This window comes from Nicotiana attenuata, unplaced genomic scaffold, assembly GCF_001879085.1.
Source record: "Nicotiana attenuata strain UT unplaced genomic scaffold, NIATTr2, whole genome shotgun sequence".
NCBI lineage: Eukaryota > Viridiplantae > Streptophyta > Magnoliopsida > Solanales > Solanaceae > Nicotiana > Nicotiana attenuata.
Genome location: NW_017670910.1, coordinates 246745 through 270900, shown reverse-complemented (window position 1 = coordinate 270900; position 24156 = coordinate 246745). Strand labels below are relative to the sequence as shown.

Genomic DNA, 24156 nt, shown 5'->3' with positions numbered 1-24156 from the left:
ACTGAGTAAAATAGAAAGGGACTCCGGGCCTGCGGACGCCAGCAAGCTACCTCGGAAATCTCCGGACTGAAGGCTCGCTCCCAGAATGCTACTGCTACTCAAATGCTGCTCCAACACCTGGATCTGTGCAAAAAGATGCACAGAGTGTAGCATCAGCACAACCGACCCCATGTGCTGGTAAGTGCCTAGCCTAACCCCGGCGAAGTAGTGACGAGGCTAGACCAGACTACCAGATAAACCTGTGCAGATATATATATACAAGTACCACAAAGTAATAGCGGAAAGTAAACAATTAAAGCTGGGAGGGGGAACATACTTATGGGGTAGCAGATAAAACCGAATATCAGGGATAACAAAAGAAACTACATCTGATCTCTTCTAACACAGAATAAGGGAAAACAAACCACTTTCACTTGTTTCAATTTTCTCTCATTGCAGGCGTGCAACACGATCCCAATTCCTCATATCACGTGGTAGGCGTACCACTCGATCCCATTTTATACTATCACGTGGTAGGCGTACCACTCGATCCCATTTCATAATATCACGTGGTAGGCGTACCACTCGCTCCCATTTCATAATATCACGTGGTAGGCGTACAACTCGCTCCCATTTCATAATATCACGTGGTAGGCGTACCACTAGCTCCCATTTCATAATATCACATGGTGGGCGTACCACTCGATCCCATTTCATAATATCTCGTGGTCGGCGTGCCACACGATCCCATTTCATAATATCTTGTGGTCGGCGTGCCACACGATCCCGTTTCATTCAGCACAATACACAATATAATCCCGGCAAGGGAGAAAGATGTTATAATAAGCTATCCCGGCAAGGGAACAAGATAATATAATAAACCATCCCGGCAAGGGGGATCCAACTATAACCAAACTCATTCAATCTCTACTTAACACAATTAAATCCACACTTAGTCTGAACAATTAGTGGCTCAATGTTAAAGATTTCCAACCAATTCCTCATAAATAACGATTACCAATTCGACAATTTAGCAAATTAGGACCCACGGTCATGCTCGACACCAATGTATAGATACTCGTCACCATGCCTATACACCGTACTCGACAAATAGCAATTAACAGATAAGACTCTACTCCTATTCCCTCAAGCTAGGGTTAGACCAAACACTTACCTCAACTTCCACGGCTAAATCAATCCACAACGACCGCTTTTCCTCTCGAATTCGGCTCCAACTCAATCAAATCTATGAAATAACGACTTTATAATATCAATAATAGCTAAACAAATCAAACCCAATGCCTAAATATAGATTCCCAACCTTTCTTCAAGAAGAATATATCTAAATATGGAAATGATTAACAAAGAAAAATTAGAGAATGAACTGCCAATCATTACTCGAAACCAAGACTTAAAACTTGTAGAGTAAGCCAAGACTAATAGTATGTATTTCAGTAATAATTGTCACCCTTTTTTACAAATGAGATTTCTGTCCTTATATAGGAGCTTATAATCATAACGGTTCCCACACTTAATTTGAGTTTACTAATGATGTTAATTGTACTGATTGCCCGTTACCATACGTATCCATAATTGGCACATTTATGACTAAAGATTCCTTGTAACTTCTCCGATTTTCCTTCCTTATTTACTTCTGGTTCATGTATCTTCCCTTCTTTACAGCCTTCATTCATTTCATTCCCATTTCTCTTTTGACAACTATAGGGCCCGGTTCATTTCTCTGCGCTGTTCCGTTGGTGTTTCTCCCATACCTTTCTTGCTCTCTTAATATAGTTAATTGAGAGTGCCACTTGTCGCTATATTGACGCTCCACATATCATGCCTCGTCAGCTTACTGATGTTCCACGTGTCATGTCTTTTTTTTTACCAATACACTAATATTATCCAAACGCGTAGGTTATTAAATTTGGAAGTTCAAATTTCTTATCCCATTGACAATAAAGAACAGTCATACTATAATTTCCAAACACAGCAGGCCCCTTTAGCATTCAAAAGTCAGTGTTTTCAAACTCATAGTAGGACCCAAAAAAAGGAAATCACAAAGAAGCAGGACCGAAACGCCACGTAGTAAAACCCACGGGTTTCCAGAATTACCCAAATTCGTCCGTCTTCTCTTCCCCATATAAAGGCGCCATTTGCATACGCATTCCCCCATTTAAAAACCCCTAAACCCTCACTCACGCACATCGCATTTTGCATTTCAAGTTCTCTCTTCTATATCAGTGTGTGTCATGCGAAAATGATGTCTCGTCTATACGCAACGGACACTCAGTCGAAATCCTCCGATATCGCCGCCACCGTACTTGCCGCCTCCTCTCCGCTTCAGATCCTCGCCGCGTGCGACGCCGTTGAGTCGTTCTTACACAAGCATACACCTGACCAGTCCCGATGGTTCTTCTCCATCACTTTCCCAACCCTAATTTGTAAACTCTTCGGCTTCGATGACTCAGCTTCTGCTCCGGCTGCCGTCAAGTCTCTCTCTCCTTCCGGCTGGATCGATATTGCCGCTTTATCCAACGATTCTCAGCTCGCAGGTTTGCTTCTCAAGCTCCACGCCTTTCCATTTCTGAGCTAATTATGTCGTCTTTTCTTCCATTTTCTCCGATTAGTCGTTCCGAAAAGGAACAATTTCTTATAATTGTCTCTATTTTATCATCACAATGTTATGCTTTGCAAGTCAAATATTCAGCTACAACTAGTTTGTTTTCTTAGAATTACTTTCTAGTTTTAGAATGTTGTTATAATTGTTCTGTTTTTATCATTACAATGTTCTGGTTTGCAGGTAGAGTTTTCAGCTAATTATTTTGTCTTCACTTCCATTTTTTTGCTAGTGTGGAAAATGTACTCCTTCCAAATGCGACTTTGTAAACATCATTAGCTTCCATAAATTTCTCGCAATTTCTGTGCTTTTTGGATTTTTTTATTCTTAATATGTTATCGTTACAATGTTGTGGTTTACAGGCAGAATTTTAGCTATTTAGTTTGTCCTCTCTGCCATTTTTTGGTCACTAACTAAATTACGCATTTTTGAAGTGAATCCTCTTCATATTCTAGAATATTCTAACAATTTCCGTTCAAGTTTCAGAATTTTAGTTTTTATAGTAACAGTAGTTATGGGTTGTAGGTAGAATTTTCATCTAATTAATTTCTTTTCTCTTGTCATTTGGTGATTACCTAAATTACTCATCATGAAAGTTAATTTATAAACCTCCTGAATTCTGGAGTTCTCTTACAATTTCTTTATGCTTTATAATATTCTTAATCATTTTATTTTTATCACCCCAAATGTTCTGGTTAATGGTAGAGTCTTCAGCTAACTAATTTGGACTGATCTGCCATTTTTGGCTGGCTATAGTAAATTACATATTTTGAAAGTGAATTTATAATCCTCCTCTGATTCCAGAAGCTTCTTACTGTTTCTTTATGTTTTGCAATGTTTTTAATTATTTTTTAGTTTATTGGTAACAAATGTTGTTGGTTACAGGTAGAATTTTCAGCTTATTGTCGCCCAATGGCGTGTTGCTATCTTCCATTGCGGCTGCAGATGGGTCGTCTCTAGTTAAATATGTATTTCCTGTTGAAAGGTTACCCGAATGGGTTCGTTATATGCTTCAAAACGATAGAGATTCACGGGTTTTGTCTGACTTATGCCCCTTGTTCAAAAATAGGTTGAAGGAGGACTCAGTTAAGGGTTCTTCATTTCAGGTTCAGTTGAATGTGTTTGAATATTACATGTTCTGGTTTGCCTATTACCCTGTTTGTCGAGGTAATAGTGAGGGTCCTCAAACTGTAAGAGTTAAGAGAAGCAGAAGGTTTAGAATGGAGAATTGGGCTTATTCAATTCCAGGTTTGTCAAGCACCAAACGTGGGACGGAGCAGAAGAATGAGGGTAATTTGTATATGCGTCTTTTGTATGCATATCTCCATGCATATGTGCCTGTAGGTGATGTGAAGGCACATCAACCATATAGGAGCTCACTGCTTCATTACTCTTTTGCTTATGACACTCCAGTTGTTGAAAAAGCAGAGTTCTTGGTTAATACATTAATACAATTTTGGTTAGTTGATAATGATTTCTCACCGTTGCCTGTGAATTTGTGCAAATCATTTGGTGTGTCATTCCCTTTTCGGTCAGTACTGGGTGAGACTCCTCCTACTTCAGGATTAGGCGAAGTAGTAAATGTGTTTGTTAAGTATCTTAATCTGAGTTCAGTTGCACCAACTGATGGAACTGACCAGTTTGACTATACTGAAAGTCCTAGGTGGAAAGTCGGGGGGACATTTAACATTGTTCAATCTAGAAATGTGGTTACCATTGTGGATTCTGGTAACTCTTGGAACTCGTGGATTCAGAGGCCATTATACAGATTCATATTGAGGACATTCCTGTATTGTCCAGTGGAAAGTTCTATTAAAAATGCATCACAGGTGTTCACCTTGTGGGTTAGTTACCTGGAGCCCTGGACCATTTGTATGGAAGAATTTGCAGAACTTGATGCAAATTTGGGGAAGTCTAATGCAAGTACACTGAAGGAGGTTACCCAGTCAACTCCACATGCCTATACCTCTTCTTGGCAAGTTTTTGTATTAGCTAACTACTTATACTACAGCTCTTTGGTCATGCATTTTATTGGTTTCGCCCACAAGTTTCTTCATACAGATCCAGAAGTGATAGTCAACATGATTTCAAAGGTCTGTTCCATTTTCACATCTTTCCTTTGGTGGTTACTATTGCACGAAAGCTTCCAGTGCATGTTATTTGGGTGTTTGTTGCTATAATGAGTTACTGAATGCATGAAATGTACCGCCAGTTATGTGCACGGTCTTAGTTTGGCATGTTTGGTCATCAATTTCTCTGATTGGGCTTCGTTAACTTTCAACTAGCTAAATGAATATTGCTCCAGATAACATGAGTCTGGTGGTTTCAGTTTCCACAGAAACTGTCGATTGTTATTTTGGAAATTACTGGAGATACCAATTTAACTTTTTTGGGGGGTTAATTTGAAATGATTTTGCCCAACATGCTTCCTTGATCCTAGAGGGTCTGGGATCCACAACTGCATATCCAGCTCCATATTTTAAACCTGAAATATAAACATTACCTGCACTAAGATAGATAATTAATTGGAGAACAAATGAAACATACAGATCGGCCTAGATGCCTGCCATATGTGATGAAACAAATGCAGTGAGTCATTTGAAGAGTTTGGCGTAACAAATCGCATGATGTTAGATGACAGAGGAAAGTTGTCGTAGTTGCCTTGCTAGAACAATAAATCATGATACACTTGGACGTTGTTGAACTGTAAGATCTAATGACATAGGAGCCTTGAGTAGTGGGATCTTGACTTTGCCAATGTTAAGAAAAAATTGTCAACAGACTAGAATTCGCCAGGAGCTGGTGATCAAATTATTTTGAGCCTAGTCCTGTAATCATATGCTTCTCGGAGCATGTGTTGTTGCTCTCCAGTGGTCTGTTAAACTCTGCGTTTGTTGCTTGTCTTTATCCTGATATTGACTATCAGATTAGTTAGGTACTCCACATGCTTTTATTTTACTCTCGTTCTTCTCATCCCTTCTTAAACTATGGTTTTTTATGCAGGTGATAAGAATATTAACCTCATCCACAGAACTAATGGACCTCATAAAAAATGTGGACATTGTATTTCATTCGAAACCAACTGGATCATCTAAATCAGTGCTTAATGCTTTGCATAGACATGTTCCTGCTATTCGTGAGCAATTACAGGTACCGTAACTTCTCTTCTTGCCAGTTGCTTGATTCATTGATAGCAGCTGGCGCACTTTATGTTGATCTATTCTCTTAGAGTTATTACCCTAAATGTGCTCTCATTAGACCGGTAGGAGCATCTTGTCAGCAAGTATCAAAAGTAATTGGAGAAATGATGATCCCTGCATTGTAATAGTACAGTATGATACCTGTAGTTGGTGTGTAGTTCCCTTAAAGTAACGAATGGAAAATAGGAAAAAGATATGCATTACTTTATATTATTTATTTTATATTTTCCGATCTTCACTTGCAAAATTCCAACCTACCTGTCTGGGCCATTTTGGAGAAATGAGTTGGCACTGATTTTTGTAGGACCTGAATCTTGGTTTCTTTTCATGAAGAATCAAGAAAGTGATTTATGTGTACTGCGTTTACCATTATGAAACCTATTATCGTCTTCCTAAAATAGGTCATGCGCTAAGGAATTGTATGAGAAACTGTCTCTGATTGCAAGTGTTCTAGGACGAAGATTAAGGGTTTGTAATATAAATGTGCAAGTTTGTCTAATGAGACTCTTCATGCCCAAGCCCCAAGGCCCATCAGATTTTCCATAAAGTATTGTCTTTCTTGTGTGACCTTTCTAGTAAGGCTAAATTCTATGCTTATCCATGTGAGCTCCAATATCACTTCTTTACAATTCTTATGTTCTTTTCCTATTATGTCAGGACTGGGAGGACGGCCTATCTGAGACTGAGGCTGATGGTTCTTTTTTGCATGAGAACTGGAACAAAGATTTACGACTCTTCAGTGATGGTGAAGATGGTGGACAAAAGTTGCTTCAGGTGATCAATATTTAGCACTCTAGATATCCGTTCCGTGTAGGTTGCGCTTGTGTATATATGTTACTAACTCAGTCCAACCTGTTTGTCAGCTCTTTGTATTGCGAGCAGAATCTGAACTGCAATCAATTGGTGGGGAAAATCTTACACAAAACCTCCAGTGTTTGGACAGACTAAAATCTGAGCTTGGCCAGTTATTTGGTGGCCCTATCTTAAAGCCCCTGAATACGCCAGAAATTGTACAGTGTGAGCATTCGCGGGATGAAATCTTTACACCCAGAAGTTTTGGCAACAGAACGATGGCCGATATTAAATACAAGGGTGATTGGATGAAGCGGCCCATCTCAGATGATGAAATCGCGTGGCTGGCAAAGGTGCTTGTAAAGCTATCAGGCTGGTTGAATGAGAGTCTTGGGTTGAGCCAGGTCGATAGCAGCCAAGAGGCTCCTTCTTGGTCATATGTTGACTTGTCCAGTGATGCAAGGAGTGTATCTGGACCGACGGAGACGATTAAAGTTGTGTTGTGCTCTTTCATTTCCTGGCTTCTCGTGTTACGCGTGTCTGGGGTGAGGTTCATGAGAAAGCATGGCTTCAGGGTAAATCTCAGGGTCTTCGCATCAAAGAAGGTAATAGTGATGTTGCTTATCATTGGTGCTTTCAGTCTACTCAAGAGAGCATTTGCAGAGTCAGGCAATGTGTACATGGGAAATCAAGCAACACAACAGTAAGAAGATTACGAAGATAGGTATACGAGTGAACGAAAAAAGAATAGAAATACTCAGAGCAAAAAGAAAGGAAATTGAAAATCTGCTGTCTTCCAAGGTTTTGTTTTGTTTGTAAATGAGCTTATCTTGTGCAGCATGGAGAATTGATATAACAACCGTTGTTTGCAGCGTTGAGTTCTTCGAATCAGTTTTGATATTGTTAAAGCTATAATGTGCCTTATCGAATCCTGTGCACCTCAAACTGTCAAGAGCTATGTCTCCTTTAGTCACAAGTAGGATTCACAAAAAATATAGCCTGTCGCAGATAACTACTTTCAACTGTTAAATTTTTTACAGCGGCGATGTGTTTATATAGCATGTACATAAGTACATTAAACTGGTCATTTGGGGCAATAGGCGAATTCTTTGTTTTTGGTTTGTTTTTCAAAACATGTTTGCTGAATAAAACAGCTGCTTTTTTGTGTAAAAACAATTTTGGTTTTCTTTTAAAAGAATCATTTCTTTTGTAACAGATTCATAGAGCAACTTCTTGAAAAGGCAAAAAAGACACCAAAAAAATTTCAAAGCAAAACAGAACAAAATTATTTTTTGTATTCCACCTTAAGTCACTAATTATCAAACTAGCGTAAAAGCCAAAAGGTCTTTGTCACGGAAAGGAAGGACCAAAAGTCATTGCATACTGGATAGCTCTGCTAAGTTTCATGATAACGTTTTAGGGAAAATGATATTGTATAGTCGCTTTTAAAATAGTAGTTGAAAATGTATATTTTTTGTATATATATACATTCTGTATGTTGTATACAAAAATTATATAAATTTTATACACTTTTCGGCTATCGAATGTAAATAGTTTCTGGCGCATGCTAAAAGTGATAATTCCCCGTTGTTTTACAATGTTATATTTGCACTTTAAAAAAATCTCAAGCAATTTCTAACTAGAAGATTTTCTCTCTCAAGAGTCCGACAGCACTTCGCAAATTGCAAAAGGTCGGCATACCATTATACCAACCTGCCAAATTTTGACAATAGCATCTTAGTTTCAATAAAAAATTTATATATTTTCTCTAATCTAATGACTAATACTAGTACGTGGTCTTTGTAGTATGGGATATGTCTTTCTCAAATATATATGGCAATCGGATACTTCACCATTAAACAACATGCTGAAGTAGACGCGAAGCAAAAAGGAGTAGGGGGTGGAGGATGTAACGAAGTTGAAATATCCAATTCGCACATAAATAAACTCAGTTGTAGTATTGCCCTTACTACACAGAATTACAAGGAATAACACTTGAAGTAACATAGAAGAACTGATACGAAGAAATTAAAGAGGTGAGAAACAGAAACCGATATAGAAGGGCAGTAAGCTAGAAATTTTAGGAAGGGTGTTCAAATTTAAAAGAAGTGAAAATATTTCCGGATAAAGGGTGTTCGGTATGTATTATATACCTCTAAAACGTTATATTTTACATATGTAAGCAATATAATTTTTTAACGAAGGGTGGTCAGTTGACCATCCTTATGTACATGTGACTTCGCCACTGTAGAAGGGGATGAGGAAATCAGTGATATAGAGCAGAGATGAGAGAGAACATATTCAACATCACAATTCATATATTTTCTAAAACTACCGATGACACCCTTTCATCCCCTTTGTCACGTACTCCCTACTCAACCTGGATCCCAAGCAAATGTATCGTTGGGCTGTCTAATTCCTTGGCCATATCGTGGTTTAGGCCAAAATTTCACGGTATAGCCATTTTTCGGACTGGTCAATCAAAAATAGTCAGCGTTTACCAAGTCAATGAAAAATAGCCACCGTTTTGCTGCAATAGAGACCGGTCCAGCATAATATACTGGAGTTCGGTGCACTTGTGTATGAATTCCAACATATTATGCTGGACCGGTGTACTTTGCTGGCTCCAGTATAATATACTGGAGCACTGGAGCACTGGTGCTCCAAACTCCAGTATATTATACTGGACCATTATACTAGCTGGAACTCCAGTATATTATGCTGGAGTTCTAGTGTATTTATGCTGGAACTCCATCATATTATGCTGGAGTTCCAGCATACTATCCTGGAACTCCAGTATAATATGCTGGAGTTCAAGTATACTTATGCTGGAACTCCAGCATAATATACTGGAGTATTTTCCGGGTTTTGAATAGTGTTTTCGCTCAGATTTATCTTTACATAAAAAGTGGCTAAATTTCGATTACTTTTGAAATTGGGCTATTTTTGATCGACCAGTTGTAAATCTGGCTATTTTTAAAAATATCCCGTGGTTTAGCCCCAGGCCCAATAGCTTGGCCAACCTTTGTCCAAATAACTGGCCCATAAGCATTATCTAACTTATCCATGTTCACAACAGAGGAAGTGTAAAATGATATGTGGATCTTATATAGTGAATAAGATATTTCACTAATAAACTAACTTAGTCAAGTAGTTGCCTGATTATATTAAGATATTGGATATTTAGACTCTAACAATGGACATTTTATCATTTGACAGTTTTATACGAGACGTATTAATCCTTACTTGAGCGATAATGTTCTCTTTGATAAAGGAAGTTGTCGTGACACTCTGGCATATTTTTTGTTTTTAGACATTGAGTAGAATGCTTACCAACATTTATCTTGTTTTAGTTCTCAGTGGCTTACACAAAAAATTTTGTAAGCGGTGTCACTATTTAAAAAGGCGAACAAATGAATAAATTACTATAAGCGGTGTCATTGTTATATTTTACACCATATATTTTTTTTTTATTATCTAACATATAAATTTAGTAAAAAAAGTTGACGAAGCCGTGTCACGTTTGTATCAACGTGAGCTAGTGTTTTCAATGTCAGAACTAGAACGTACTTATGGCTTCATATCTACTATTTGTTGCAATTTTCGTGATTTATTACACATAAATTTATGATCTGCGCCGAAAGTTCTGAGTTCAGATGAACCCAGTGACGGTGAACTGCATTTCGCCCCTCGCCCTTGAGTAGCATCTAAGTAGGTGAAACGGATATTAGTGCAGTTAAACTTGCAATAGCAAGTCATTTTACCAGATTACTGATTTTAGTAGTTGTAATACAGATTTACATGCGATCAACACGTGATTGGTATTTTACACCATTAGTGCATAAAACTTAAACTCTACTAATATAGGGCAGAAATGTAGAAATCACTATTTGTTCTTGTAATTACTGAAAAAATATACACTGTACATATATTCACAGCAGAAAAGTAGATGGGAATTTCTCTCCCCGGTATACTTGAATATTCTACATTGTATTCAATACAATTACCAACTAGATGAATATTCTCCAGACTTACTGTGTAAGACATTAGAGCAACAACAACACAGTATAATCCTATGTGTGGGGTCTGGTGTGTAGGACATTAGAGCATTATTTAAAAATGTAAATTCCTTTTCTATATATACTACTATAACTTTAGAATTGTATGAGAATGAACTCCCAGCTCATTTCAAAGAGTATCTTCTGGAAAATAAAAATCAAGGATCATCTACGGATAACTTGGTTTGTACTGAAGAAAATTCAACTTCAGCGGAAACCTTGAGAAAATAGGGAACAACAACAACAAACCCATCCCTCAAGTGGGGTCTGGGGAGGGTAGTGTGTACACAGACCTTACCCCTAACGTATGAGGGTAGAGAGGTTGCTTCCGTTAGACCCTCGGCTCAGGAACAGTGAAAATAGGGAAAATGTGTGAAAATGCTGATGACATGAGACAAAGTCTTAACTGCAATATCTTTTCTCCTCCGGCTGTAATGTGCATATGCAAAACTTGGGACCTGTAAGCCTTGCACCTCTGTTGAGTACTACCTGAATCGCAGCAGAGACTGAAGTTGGAAAAGAGATACGCACGGACAGGAAAAACCAATCGATGAAACCTCTGCCATCAGAAAGAGATTGGTCTTATCAATAAAGATATGTTCATTTGTGTTATTTCTACTGAAGTGGCAAAAGCTTTCAGTACCTCATATCATTTCAAGAGTGCACAAGTGAAGAGAATTAGTCACCAGCAATCCTCAAAATATCGGCCTATAAATGTCAAAAAGAGCCCTTATGGTTCATATTGCTGTTCAATCGAGTAGACGGGCAAGTTGAGAGCACTTTGAACTAGAGGGATTATGATATCTGTGATATTTGAAGCTGGTTGAGCCTGCTAGTCCAAATGGAATGCAAAATCATGTGGAACAGATCATATCTAGTAGGTATTGAGTTCCAATGGAAATGCTTCTGCAGCTTTTTGACATTATTTTGCATGACCAAATACCGTCTGAGAGATATACTTAACAAAATCTCCTTCAGCTTAGGAATATCTTTCTCAGCAACAACCACAGAAAAAGCACTCCAATCGAGCACTTCGTCAAATGGGAGGGCAAGATTATCAGCAATGATCACTGGAACACACTCGTAGTATATTGCCTCGACGATCCTTGGGCTGTTCACTTCAAAGCCCATCGGACAAAGGCAGTACTTGCTTGATTTCATGTGTTCAGGATAAGACATAATTCTTGAGACTCTATTGGGTAGAGGCCCGTAGATCCTCATGTCTTCATCTCTGTCACTCCAGTACTGGAGAAGTTTGGGACGGACTGGACCGTGCATATTTCCAGCAAAAAAGGCCAGAATCGGGCGTTGTGACACTCTTTTTCCTCCAAGATTTCTAAGCGGCTTCTGAACGTTCCTTATGGCAGTCTCCGGAAGGGAAACATCTTTCCCAGCTTTAAATATTCCTTCAGATATATCTGCATTGCAGAGAGCTTTTATAGTGTTTCTAATTAGCTCCTCATGTTCTTTTAAAATGTAAGGTCCCTGTAACAATTGGTAATGCACATCGTTGTAAGAAATTAAAGGATACTATACAGCCAAGACTATATTTGATTAAGAGGTTGATGCATACCCAATCATGGCAAGCAACTAGAAAATGATCTGTTCCATGTGTGCGATTCCAGAACGGGTACTTTGCAGCTAGCATATTAACATAGTCGCGCAGGAATACTGACAACGGCTTAAGATTATGTGAGTTAGGTACGTAAAGTGCCAGCTGCAACTGACGTGCACTATATGGCAGATAGAATAGGTGAGCCTTTTCTGGGTCCCTGGTGACAAAGTAACGGCTTTCCTCCATCAACTTCATGAACCATCCTTCAGATGAATAAATTCCCATAAGATGAGGTTCGTGAAAAATAGGTCTTTCTCCTTCTTTGTAAATGTAAACTTTGAGTAAAAGTTCCATCAACTCGTAACTCCTGTAATGTCAAATCAAAATTTGTGCTTAAACAAAAAGAACAATTATGAAAGAGATGTCAATATGTAAAATACTATATAAAGATTAAATTAGGCTGTAGTTGCTGAGAGAAGAAAACGTTTGTGATTTGTTTGCACCACAGATAGGCAAAGAGAGAGTGGTTAAAGGTAACTCTACCATCACAAAAGCACAACACAGCCCTTGAGTAACATTGTAAAAGATAAAGAGCTATTTAATCAATTATAACCCGTCGTACCTCTTAAAGATGGAAATATTCCTAAACAGCGGAGCATACAAGTCTGTATCATTGGTGAGCAGAGGGGCTTTCTCAATCTCACTTTTAGCATATGCAAGTGCCTCATTTGGTGTCAAAGAAGCTATAAATCTCTGGAAATAACTAAATTAGATTTAAAAACAAGATAGCAAGTAGGAAGAATGACTTTACTAATCGCTCCTGAGGAAGCACATTATCAGACTTACCTGCAAGTGATCGGGCACAACAGGTGGAGGTGGATAAATAATCTTTTCTACTACGCGTGCATGCTTCCTACGTCTCCTACGCCTAAGAAGTCTTTCTCGTCTTTCCATAGCTCGCATTGATCGGTTTGTTGTGGCTGTAGATTGGAGTGAAACAACTGTGGGCAAATGCCTACTCATTTTCAACTGGTTATCTGATGTCACTGAAAGTTCCCTCGAAATTTTTCCACGATTTAAGTGTTGGTAAGATGAAACATCCAAGGGTGGAGATACAACCCATTCAGTCAAAGGATTAGGGAGTGTGGAAATTTGAAAAATGACCCTAAACACTGTTAAAATAGTGCCTATAACAAACAGTTTCCTCCAGTTAACTCTGAACAACAGAACAACAATTATTGGCCGGAAGAATTTCCTCATCTCATTTAGCAAACTAACTCTCCTGCCTATACTACAAATATCCAACCATGTACTAACTCTCCTGCCTATACTACAAATATCCAACCATGTTAATGAAATGATATGTACATTGAAGTAAATCTGATTTCAATCCAATTGACAACCTAAAACAGCCATCCCATGCATCCAACAAGTTCTTCAGCTCAAAGTAGGAGATCTGTCAAAAGAATAGGATGAAAGAAATCAATAAGTTCATTCAAACATATAAGGATATGAATCCACCGGAAAATGCCTTAACAGTGGTGAATGAAAATAAAAAACTTAGTTAACCATTCTAGGTAAGGAAATTAACTATTCTTTGAAAAGAAAAAGGAAATTTCTGTCACTAAGAATTTTACTCTTCTGAGTCTTGGTAATATGATGTACAGTCAAACCTCTCTATAACAGCCTCATTTGTTCCGATATTTTTTGGCTGCTATAGTAAAGTGCTATTATAGAGAACATATATTATAACATAATGTTAAAATCGGATCCGAAAAAACTTGACTTTTATAGTAAATAGTTGTTATATAGGGATGTTATTATAGAGAAGTGTGACTGTATTAGATTGAGGCGTAGTAGCTGTTGACCGTAATAGGATAGAAAACCTTGGAATCATTACAGAAAATAGCCACAACTATGACAACAACAATTAGTACGACATGAGTAAAAACAGAAGAGAGATCATTTGATGGAATAAGACGACACCAACAGGATAAGTAAATACACGTCTAAACTCGGTGTTTATACCAAATTTAGCAGTTATAGATAAATGTGGAATACATATCACTTAACCATGATTAAGTGCTAAATGTGTGTATAAAAGACATATTGCATTTATTCATTTGGTGTAAACACAAGTTGCTGGAAGTAAACAACTCTAATCTTTTCACGATCTAATGTTAATAGCAACCTTAAAGATTCCCTTTTCTGATACATAAAAAAGCAATCTTTAGCCTTAATAACAATCTAACAATATGCATAATTATCCCAAAAGTAGAGAACTAAAAATGTGGCCAAATAAGTATGAATTACTTGCTCATTATAATCAAACAAAATGCATGCATAATTAAGACGACTTAATTCTTTCATTACAAAGGCAACTACAACAATAGTCAATAGAGATGTCAAATTATGTACTTGTTACCTTTATTATACGAAGATAAACGGACGGAAGCCATACGACGCCGGAGAGTCGCCGGAGAAATTGAAAAAGGGAATAGAAATTGGAGAGGAAATGGAAATTTGGAAAAGAAAGTTAATCTGAGAAGGGAAATAGCGAAATTGGCGGTAACAGTTTGTTTCCATATTTGTATTGGCCGTTGTCAGTTGTCAATTCCTTTCAACTGCGCCTCTCTTTTTAATCTTTCCGTACATAAAGGATCAGAGGAGATAAGTAGAAACTTGTATTGCAATTTGCTAAAATATGTATGGTTTAAATAAATACTTAAAAATTATTCGCAATATCAATATAAACTTATTTCCAAATGCACTTATTAGCATTTTTTGTTCTATCAGGCTATCAGCTGGGACAGGAGTTCATATGTAAAACATATTAGGTGGTTACATTAATAATATTTCAACATTGAGGGGTTACCTATGTTTTAAAAGAAAACTTGTGTGTTTACACTTTACAGTATGTTTTTTCTCATCTTAAACAAAGGCGGATCTCAAAATGTCTATACGATAGGTTTAATTTTTATGTTCTTACTAACTAGCTCCAAGAGTGGTTCAAACTCAAAGGCCCCAAAAATTTTTAAATGTAGATTTTATAATGGAATTTTTACCTCCTATAGCAAAAATTAACACCTTATTTATTTTAAATAAATACCATTTAAAAAAATTATATTCTATAGACACCTTTTAATGTTTATAGCAAATATCTAATTTTGGTTACCTTCTACCCCTAAACCACTAAATACGCTATTCAGTTACACTATTTTCTTTCTCTCTCTACTTTGATACATGTCATTATCTTCCCCCATTCCCTGAAAACACGATGCTCAATCTCAAAATTCCTCTCACCCACATCACCTACGTTCTCTCCGATCCCAATTTCTCCAATTCCATTGGACGTTGCTTTGGCTCTTCTTCGCCCTTGTAATTGGAACATGACTAAAGCTAACGAAGATTAGGGTTTGTTCTGCCACCATTGCCACCATTCTGACTAAAGCAAACGAAGATTGGCTCTTCTGACTAAAGCTAACGAAGATTGGTTTGTTCTGACTAAAGCTAACGAAGATTGGCTCTTCTTCACTTTATTCTGCCACCATTGCTCAACGGCGGATTCGAGCTGGAAATTAGGGTTTGTTCTTGAACAAAGACGACGGAGTTTGGAGCTGAGCAACTTGATTTTCTGTTAATATATTTCAATGTATTTTTAACGTATCACGCTATATTTCATGTATTTCATTGTATTCAGTATCTTTTTTTTCATTGTATTTCAATGTATCCCGCTGTATTCTATGTATTCATTGTATTCACTGTCTCGCTATATGCCATGAATGTATTCATATATTTTTTTTACTTAATATATTTATATATTCAGATGTATTATATAAGTTCTCTGAAGATTGCTATGTTTTTGGGGTATTTTTCGGTTGAGAATCTTTTTTATAACTGGAAATACAAAATTTGTGTGTTATAATTGAGTTTGTTGAGTTATATTAGGAGTATATTATGTTAATTGGTTCACTTTCCGTTTAAAAACAGTGTAATCCCCTGTTTCACGCCGTGAATACAGTTGCATAAAATAATTTGTCCAGCTGTAATCCCATGTTTCACGCCATGAATACTGTCGTATACACTCGAATACAACAACTAATTTGCTTGACTTTCCTGATTCACGCCTATTTTTGCTACTGTATTCATGAATACAGTAGCTTAAATACATCTAATACATCTTATAACAACAGAAAACGTATCTACAATCCGTAATATAGCAAATGGTATCTATAGATAGCTAATTACCACTAAAAGATAGTGGTTTATAAAAATTTCTCTTTTATAATCTTAGAACATCAAATTAAACTACTAAAGCCTTCATACTAGCCAATAACTTTTTTTACAACAAGATCGATGGTTTATATTGCAAATATATGACTAATATCTAACTAACTTGATTTAACTCTTACCAATATAAATAATTATATCACTATACGAAATTAAAGGCTTTATGCCTTGTATGAATACTAATATTAGTACCCGTATCATGCGCGGACACAAATATCAAATTATGATTTGAGTTATTTGGATTATATGCTAATTATTTAAAATTTAAACCTTCCAGATAAAAATTACATATAATCATTAGATATCAATTAAGAAGTAGGACATGAAACTCTTTCTCATATCTCGTATAAGATAACATGTTTTTTTATTTTATTTTATATCTGTAACAACCCAACCCATTAATCTTAGTAGTTGCATTTTATTCCATGGTCAATATTAAAGAATACTAAACATATCATATTGTAAAATGTATTGTTTGAGAATATTGTTTTAACAAAATTTTTACTACCACTTTATGGTTTACCTCAAAATTGAATAAGTGCTATCCTTCTACATTTTCTCCCCCCGAAAAAAAAAATCTCTCTTTAATCTTTATTTATAGTTATTGCATTATTCATTACTTTATATTGTTATATTTATTTGACTAAAATGGAGTTAGTCTTAGTTAAACTAATTAATGATTTATCAAGATGGGACAATCCTAATTAAAGCTAATAATTCTAGATTTATAATGGATGATGTGAATAACAGTGTATTCAAAATGAGATGTGGGTAATAAATGTAACCAAGTGTTATACTATGTAGAAAGAGCAAGCAATAAATAACATTAAAGGGCAGTAAATGTAAATAGAGGGGAAAATTCGCCCAATATTGAAGAGGGTGAAGGATTCCTTCCTCTGACAAGGATGAATGACACGAGTGAGATAGAATATTATGCACTTTCTTGGATCTCATGGAAAAGACAATAGAATAGTTCACCAACAGGATCAATCGTAATGAAAAGTAGTTCTTTGTATTATCTCCGAGAGCTTATCCTTTTATAAGTGTTCTTATCATATGGAATCTCTCCCTTCCCCCCCCCCCCCCTCCCCTCTTTCTTTCTATTTATATAGGATATTCCCTAGGAACCCTAAAGTACAAACAGAGAGAATATTCACTGGAATATTCCCTATTGTGGACTCCACTATAAACTAGCCGTTATTTCTGACTTTGCTGCTCGACCTCGACCACGACCAGTTATCGAGCTACTCGACGCATGAGGTTACTGACCGAACATGACCACGCACACTTAACGATTTCCAGATCACTCTCATCTCCCAACTCTACACGACTTAATCCTCGGTCTGATTTTGACCCATACAGTTAGTCCCTCCGCTTAGCGAGGTCATCCTTTGGTCGGTCTCGCTGAGCGGACATCACCGATCGTGCTTGAGAGATTTGGGGGGAGGAGATTGAGTGGGAAAGGAGTTTGTACAAGGTTACAACGTGGCGCTTCGAGAACCACAACTCGTTGTAATGTCAGCCTATGATGACATCATTATTGTAGGCATCATCATTATGCGTCTTCCCAACGCGCCGCATCGTTTGCTGTGCTTTTGACGTTTCGATTCTTGTGCAACCGACGGTTGGCGTTTCGATTCAGGCGCCTATTCTCTTATAAATACTAGAGGAAAACCCCTTGAGTTATACTTTACACACTCTCATTTTCTAAGCTTTTGCTTCCCATCATTCTCTTCTTCCTTCTGCATTCTAATTTCACCTTGCTGCTGATTTTGTGATAGATTTGTGCAATTCCTCCTTCTCCTTGAGGCCAGATTCTTAATACCTTCGTTTAACAGAAAATGGCAACCTCCTCTCATGTTTATGACGTCTCGTCTGAACCAATACCGCTTTCAATGAGGGTGCCTCCTTATGAGGACGATATGGCTGCCGTTGCTGACGATGACAGCTTTCCTACTATAGACGAGATTATCCCTCATAATGACAAATCCAGGTCAGATTTTCAAAAACGCCAACGGAAGACCCTGAATCAGTACTCTCCGAACTGGACGAGGCAGGATTAGCCGAGCTAAGGGTCAAGTACGAAATTCCTGCTCATATTGACCTAGTTCCGGCCGAAGGAGACGTGGTTCAAGTTCATCGACCGGTGTATTGTGCCTTCTACGCGTACCTGTTCCGTATAGGCTACTCTCTTCCTCTTCCTCCACTAGCGGAGGAGTTCTTCCGATACTACCAAGTCTAACCGGTTCAGCTTTCCCCGCATATCTAAAAGATTTTTCTGATGCTGGCGAAATATGCCGAATTGGCCAACCGTGGGGTTTCACTTCATCACTTGCTACACCTCTTCACCCCAAACTTCCTCAAAGGTACGATTCTCCATCTTCGCCATCGTGGGACCATGGTTTGGTTGTGAAGATGGATGATAAAGCCAATCGTCGTTTCAATTTCCACTTCTTCTACGTCAAGATCGAACACGTGGTTACGAAACCCAGTGGATTCCCCGAGGAATGTAATTTTGCTCGTAAGTACTTTTATCAATCATTGTCTTTGTTTTATTTGGTTTCGTTGATGATCTTACTGATCCTCATTTTCTTTTGTGTAGCCGAAAGGGAGCCTCGTACGTTGGTTGCCGATATCCGAGATTGGGTGAGCCAGATTTTGCCCTGTACGGTGGGGATTCGTGAGTGGTCGCAATTCAACAAGAAGTTCGGTCATAGGCCTTCTTTGATCGGTGAGTCATCTTGTTTCGACCTCAGTTGCTTCGACCTTCATATCGTCTTTTCTCTTTCCCCCCTTTTTACGTCTTCCTTGTTGATAGGTCGGAGGGATCCGAGGAGGGCGAGGGCTCTTACTCTCTCATTTCGTCAGTCAGGTGCTTCGACCAGGCCTCTACTCACCGCGACTACAGGTGAATCCGTTTAGACTGTTGTTCCTTCTCGGACCCCGGCCTCGCATAGACCTAGCCGTTAGGCTGCTGCGCCTCTAGCGGAGATTCTGGCTTCCTCAGTGGTTTATTTAGTAGATGAGTCATCGCAGGGCGAGGAGGAAGAGGCTCCGTTAAAAAGGTGGAGAATTGAGGTTGATGGTGAAATGACCAAGAACGAAGGGCCCATAGGGGCTGATCCTGGGCTGGCCACGGTTATGCCCGAGGGCGGCACGATTTTGGACGCGGAGACTGTGTCCCTTTCAAATGTGGTGGTTGCTTCTTTATCAAAGATAAATGTGGAAGGAAAAGGGCGAACATAGGCGATCGAGGTCATTTCGGGGAGCGAACCGTCGATGTTAGAGCGAGTTGGCATTTCTTCCTCCACCGAAGAGAAGAAGAAAGTTGTGGCCGTAGATGATGATGAATCCGGTTCCGACGTAGACCTCGGAGAGGAGAGAATGTTGGGTTTACTCGGATTGAGGTAAAAATGGACGAATCTTCTCGTTTGATAGTCATCCATATGGACTGCAGCCTGCTGACCAACACGGAGAGCGTGGTCCCCTCTTTGGTCCCTCTTTCCTCTGGTACCGAGAACAGGACTCTACAGTCGTTTGAGGACGCCGATCTGTCATTGAGCGTATCTGGAATGGCTTTGCGAGTGAGTTGGTATCCTTGTTTTTGTTCCCTATCTTTTCTCCGTTTTATTCTTACTGACTCTTTTTGACTCTTTTTCTCGTTAGACTCTTATTTTGGAGATCGAGAGTGCCCGCCGAGAGGAGAAGCAGAAGGTGGTTTTCAAGAAGATGGTTTTGAAGTATCGCCAGTATCGTGACAAGTACCGTACAATGCGTGCCCGGTTTGGTGCGGATGGTAATTTCCAGTCCCTTAGAGACGAGTTGGGGTAGAAGGACGATGAGCTCATGAGGGTCATCGGTAGATGCAGTGAGCTCGAAGGATAGCTTAGAGTAAAGGAGGACGAGCTCGAGGTGAGCAAAGGGGTCGTGGCTTAGTGTTTCGACCTTCAAGCTCAAGGGTGTCTTTACGGGTTGAGCTTGAGCAGAGCTCGATCAGAGCTAATGGATTGAGAGACAAGTTGATCGAGAAAGTGGTAGAGTTGGAGAAGACCGAGGAGGCCAAGATGACGCCTTTGGCGAATGTGGCGGCATTGAAGGAGGGCATTCGCGAGCTTAGATCTGAACAGGCGAGTGAAGCGGAAACGGCCGTGCTGAGGGAGGCACGACTTGATGAGCAAATTGGTGGGCTCGAGAGAGATGTTTCGAGCCTTAGTGATCAAGTTGCCGCTCTTGAGGATGAGAAGGCGTGGCTGTTGGCCCGACTGTCCTCTTGTCATACTTGTGCTTTCCCCGACGTTCCTCGGCACTTAAATGAGATGTGGATCCACGCTGAGGCCCAGCTGGACATATATAGGAATTTAATGACGGCGGGGAAGGTTTCTGAGGCCGATTTTGAGGATTCCCGTGTTAAGGCGCGTGACACAAGGATTGTCTGCGGTTATGATCCTGCTACGTCGGGGACCGACGATGGTGGAGATGATTTGGACAGGCTTGCATCAGATTCTTGGTATGATGACGAGTATTCCGATGGCGGGGGCGATATGTGCTATTTCGAACATGTTCGAATGTATCTTTGATTGAGTTTGGGTGAAGTCCCATATCGTCATACTTAACTCAAGATGAAGTAATAAATCGAACTCAAGTCAGGTTGAACGTGAGTTGAATTCGAGTGTGGTCGAATATAATTCTTTAATAATTTGAACGAGGTCAAATGCACTAATTCGAACGAGATCAAATGTGAGTTAATTCGAACGAGGTAGAACGTTTAGTTAATTTGAATGAAGGTTGAATGTGAGTCGATTTGGTCGAGGTCGAATGTTGACTCTTAGTTGATTCGAGTGAGGCCGAATGTGAGTCGCTTCAAGCGAGGTCGAATATTAACTCTTTTGATTCGAACAAGGTCGAATGTGAGTCGATTCGAGCGAGGTCGAATGTTGACTCTTAGTTGATTCGAACGAGGTTGAACGTGAGTCGATTCGAGCGAGGTCAAATATTGACTCTTTTGATTCGAATGACGTTGAATGTGAGTCGATTCGAGTGAAGACAAATGTTGACTCTTTTGATTCGAAAGTGAGTCGATTCGAGTGAAGTCGAATGTTGACTCTTAGTTGATTCCAACGAGGTCGAATGTGAGTCCATTCGAGCAAGGTCGAATGTTGATTCTTAGTTGATTCGAACGAGGTCGAATGTGAGTCGATTCGAGCGAGGTCGAATGTTGACTCTTAGTTGAATCGAACGAGGTCGAATGTGAGTTTATTCGAGCGAGGTCGAATGTTGACTCTTAGTTGATTCAAACGAGGTCAAATGTGAGTCACTTCGAGTGAAGTCGAATGTTGACTCTTAGTTGATTCGAACGAGGTCGAATGTGAGTCGATTCGAGCAAGGTCAAATATTGCTTCTTAGTTGATTCGAACGAGGTCGAATGTGAGTCGATTCGAGCGAGGTCGAATGTTGACTCTTAGTTGAATCGAACGAGGTCAAATGTGAGTTGATTCGAGCGAGGTCGAATGTTGACTCTCAGTTGATTCAAACGAGATCAAATGTGAGTCGCTTCGAGTGAAGTCGAATGTTGACTCTTAGTCGATTCGAACGAGGTCGAATGTGAGTCGATTCAAGCGAGGTCGAATGTTGACTCTTAGTTGATTCGAACGAGGTCAAATATGAGTCGATTCGAGCGAGGTCAAATATTGACTCTTTTGATTCGAACGAGGTCGAATGTGAGTCGATTCGAGCGAGGTCCAATGTTGACTCTTTTGATTCAAACAAGGTCGAATGTGAGTCGTTTCGAGCGAGGTCAAATGTTGACTCTTAGTTGATTCAAACGAGGTCGAACGTGAGACGATTCAAGCGAGGTCGAATGTTGACTCTTAGTTGATTTGAACGAGGTCGAATGTGAGTAGATTCGAGCGAGGTCGAATGTTGACTCTTTTGATTCGAACGAGATCAAATGTGAGTCGATTCGAGCGAGGTCGAATGCTGACTCTTAGTTGATTCGAACAAGTTCAAATGTGAGTCGATTCGAGCGAGGTCGAATGTTGACTCTTTTGATTCGAACGAGGTCGAATGTGGTGCATTAGTTGGCGCAAAGTTAAAACTTGGTGGAGACAGGCGAGCATCATGTGTTCGTATGTTTTGCTTTCATTTATATATCGAAGTTTACATGTTTTTCGGGCTGGTATTCCAGTCCCAGTCTATCTAGTCCCTTTATTATTCGGCCTGGAGAAGTATTCGAGGGGACGAACAATGAACTTGCCACGTTGTAATCTAACCTGCTCGAACCTTAAAATTCGAGATGTCCTCGTTGTTGCCTCGTTAAAAACCTCCCCGAGAAAACCCAGTTGGGACAAAACTCAGATGAGGGAAAAAGAGTACGCCCCGGAGAACATCTTTTCTTAGAAGTTGAAGTACTTGAGGTGGGTGATGTTCTAGTTGTTTGATAATAACTTCCCCTCCATTGTTTCCAGTTGGAATGACCCTTTGCTTGCAGTTGCCGTGATCTTGTATGGGCCGTCCCAATTAGTACCTAGTTTTCCATCTCGTAGGTCCTTGCTCACCTTTGTTTTGGATTTGAGTATGTGGTTCCCTACTTTGAGCGGTCTGACCTTGGATTTTTTGTTGTAATATCGCTCTGCTTGTTATTTCTGAGCGACCATCCTTATGTAAGCCATGTCTCTTCGCTCTTCGACCTCGTCGAGGTCTTGCCTCCTGCTTTCTTCTTTAGTCGGTCCGCTCTCGTGTGAATATCTCAAGCTTGGTTCTCCCACCTCGACCGGTACCACTGCACCAGTCCCATGGACTAGCGAGTATGGTGTTTCTCCTGTGCTTGTTTTTAGCGTTGTGCAGTATACCCATAGCACTTCCGGCAGCAATTCCGGCCACAGTCCCTTGGCGTTCTCGAGCTTCTTATTCATGATGTTCAATATTGACTTGTTGAAGGACTCCGCTTGACCATTGTCTGCGGGGTTATATGGCGTGGAGAGTATTCTTTTGATGTGCCATTTTTCAAAGAACTCGGCGATCTTTTTCCTAGTGAATTAGGGCCCGTTGTCACAACTGATTTCTTTGGGGATGCCGAAGCGGCATATGATGTTTCTCCATATGAATGTGATAACTTCTTGCTCGCGTATTTGGGCGAATGAACCTGCTTCCACCCACATGGAAAAATATTCAATTAAAACTAAAAGAAATCGTACATTACCTCGTGCCGCTTGGAGGGGTCTGACGATGTCCATTTCGCATTTGATGAAAGGCCAAGGCGAGGTGACTGAGTGGAGGTGCCCGCCTGCTTGGTGGATCATGGGGGCCTACTTTTGGCATTACTCGCATTTTTTCACGAAGTCGGCGACCTCTTTTTTCATCGAAGGCCAGTAGTAGCCTGCTCGTATGAGGCATCTGACGAGAGCTCGATTACCGGTGTGAGCTCCGCAGTGACCTTCGTGTACTTCCTCGAGGACACACCGCGTCTAATTTGGATCTAAGCACTTTGTTAGGGGGCCACCATACGTTCTTTTGTACAAGTCGTTGTTGATGACATTGTACCGCCGCCTGCATTCGAATCTTCTTGGCTTCTTTTTTATCGTCTGGGAGCACCCCGTCCTGCATATATGAGACAATACGATTGCGCCAGTTCCAAGTCTAGTTTATAGTCCGTACCTCGATTTG

General features: G+C 39.5%; 2 protein-coding genes across 3 annotated transcripts; one reads left to right on the top strand and one right to left on the bottom strand.

Annotated features, from left to right (window-relative positions):
- Positions 1-2137: 2137 nt before the first annotated feature.
- On the top strand, positions 2138-7515 carry LOC109244423. The gene is made up of 5 exons (XM_019411510.1): positions 2138-2534; positions 3485-4692; positions 5603-5749; positions 6457-6573; positions 6663-7515. The coding sequence occupies exons 1-5, from the start codon at positions 2240-2242 to the stop codon at positions 7296-7298; spliced, it is 2403 nt and encodes an 800-aa protein (XP_019267055.1). The 5' UTR covers positions 2138-2239; the 3' UTR covers positions 7299-7515.
- Positions 7516-10476: 2961 nt separating this feature from the next.
- LOC109244421 (probable glycosyltransferase At5g03795) lies at positions 10477-15003 on the bottom strand. Of its 2 annotated transcripts, XR_002070696.1 has the most exons (6): positions 14630-15003; positions 13051-13660; positions 12827-12957; positions 12223-12571; positions 11293-12134; positions 10477-11208 (listed from the first exon to the last, which is right to left on the bottom strand). XR_002070696.1 is itself a non-coding variant. In XM_019411509.1 (5 exons), the coding sequence occupies exons 2-5, from the start codon at positions 13462-13464 to the stop codon at positions 11445-11447; spliced, it is 1584 nt and encodes a 527-aa protein (XP_019267054.1). In that variant the 5' UTR covers positions 13465-13660; positions 14630-15003; the 3' UTR covers positions 10477-11444. The 2 variants fall into 2 exon arrangements, 1 of the variants encoding a protein (XP_019267054.1); XM_019411509.1 differs by having other exon boundaries at positions 10477-12134.
- Between the last annotated feature and the right edge of the window lie 9153 nt (positions 15004-24156).

Coding starts and splice junctions, on each gene's coding strand:
- LOC109244423 (XM_019411510.1), top strand. CDS start 2,240: ATGATGTCTCGTCTATACGCAACGGACACTCAGTCGAAATCCTCCGAT. Junction 2,535..3,484: donor CAACGATTCTCAGCTCGCAG/GTTTGCTTCTCA, acceptor TGTTGGTTACAG/GTAGAATTTTCAGCTTATTG. Junction 4,693..5,602: donor TAGTCAACATGATTTCAAAG/GTCTGTTCCATT, acceptor TTTTTTATGCAG/GTGATAAGAATATTAACCTC.
- LOC109244421 (XM_019411509.1), bottom strand. CDS start 13,464: ATGAGGAAATTCTTCCGGCCAATAATTGTTGTTCTGTTGTTCAGAGTT. Junction 12,572..12,826: donor AATATTTCCATCTTTAAGAG/GTACGACGGGTT, acceptor TTGACATTACAG/GAGTTACGAGTTGATGGAAC. Junction 12,135..12,222: donor TAGTTGCTTGCCATGATTGG/GTATGCATCAAC, acceptor CAATTGTTACAG/GGACCTTACATTTTAAAAGA.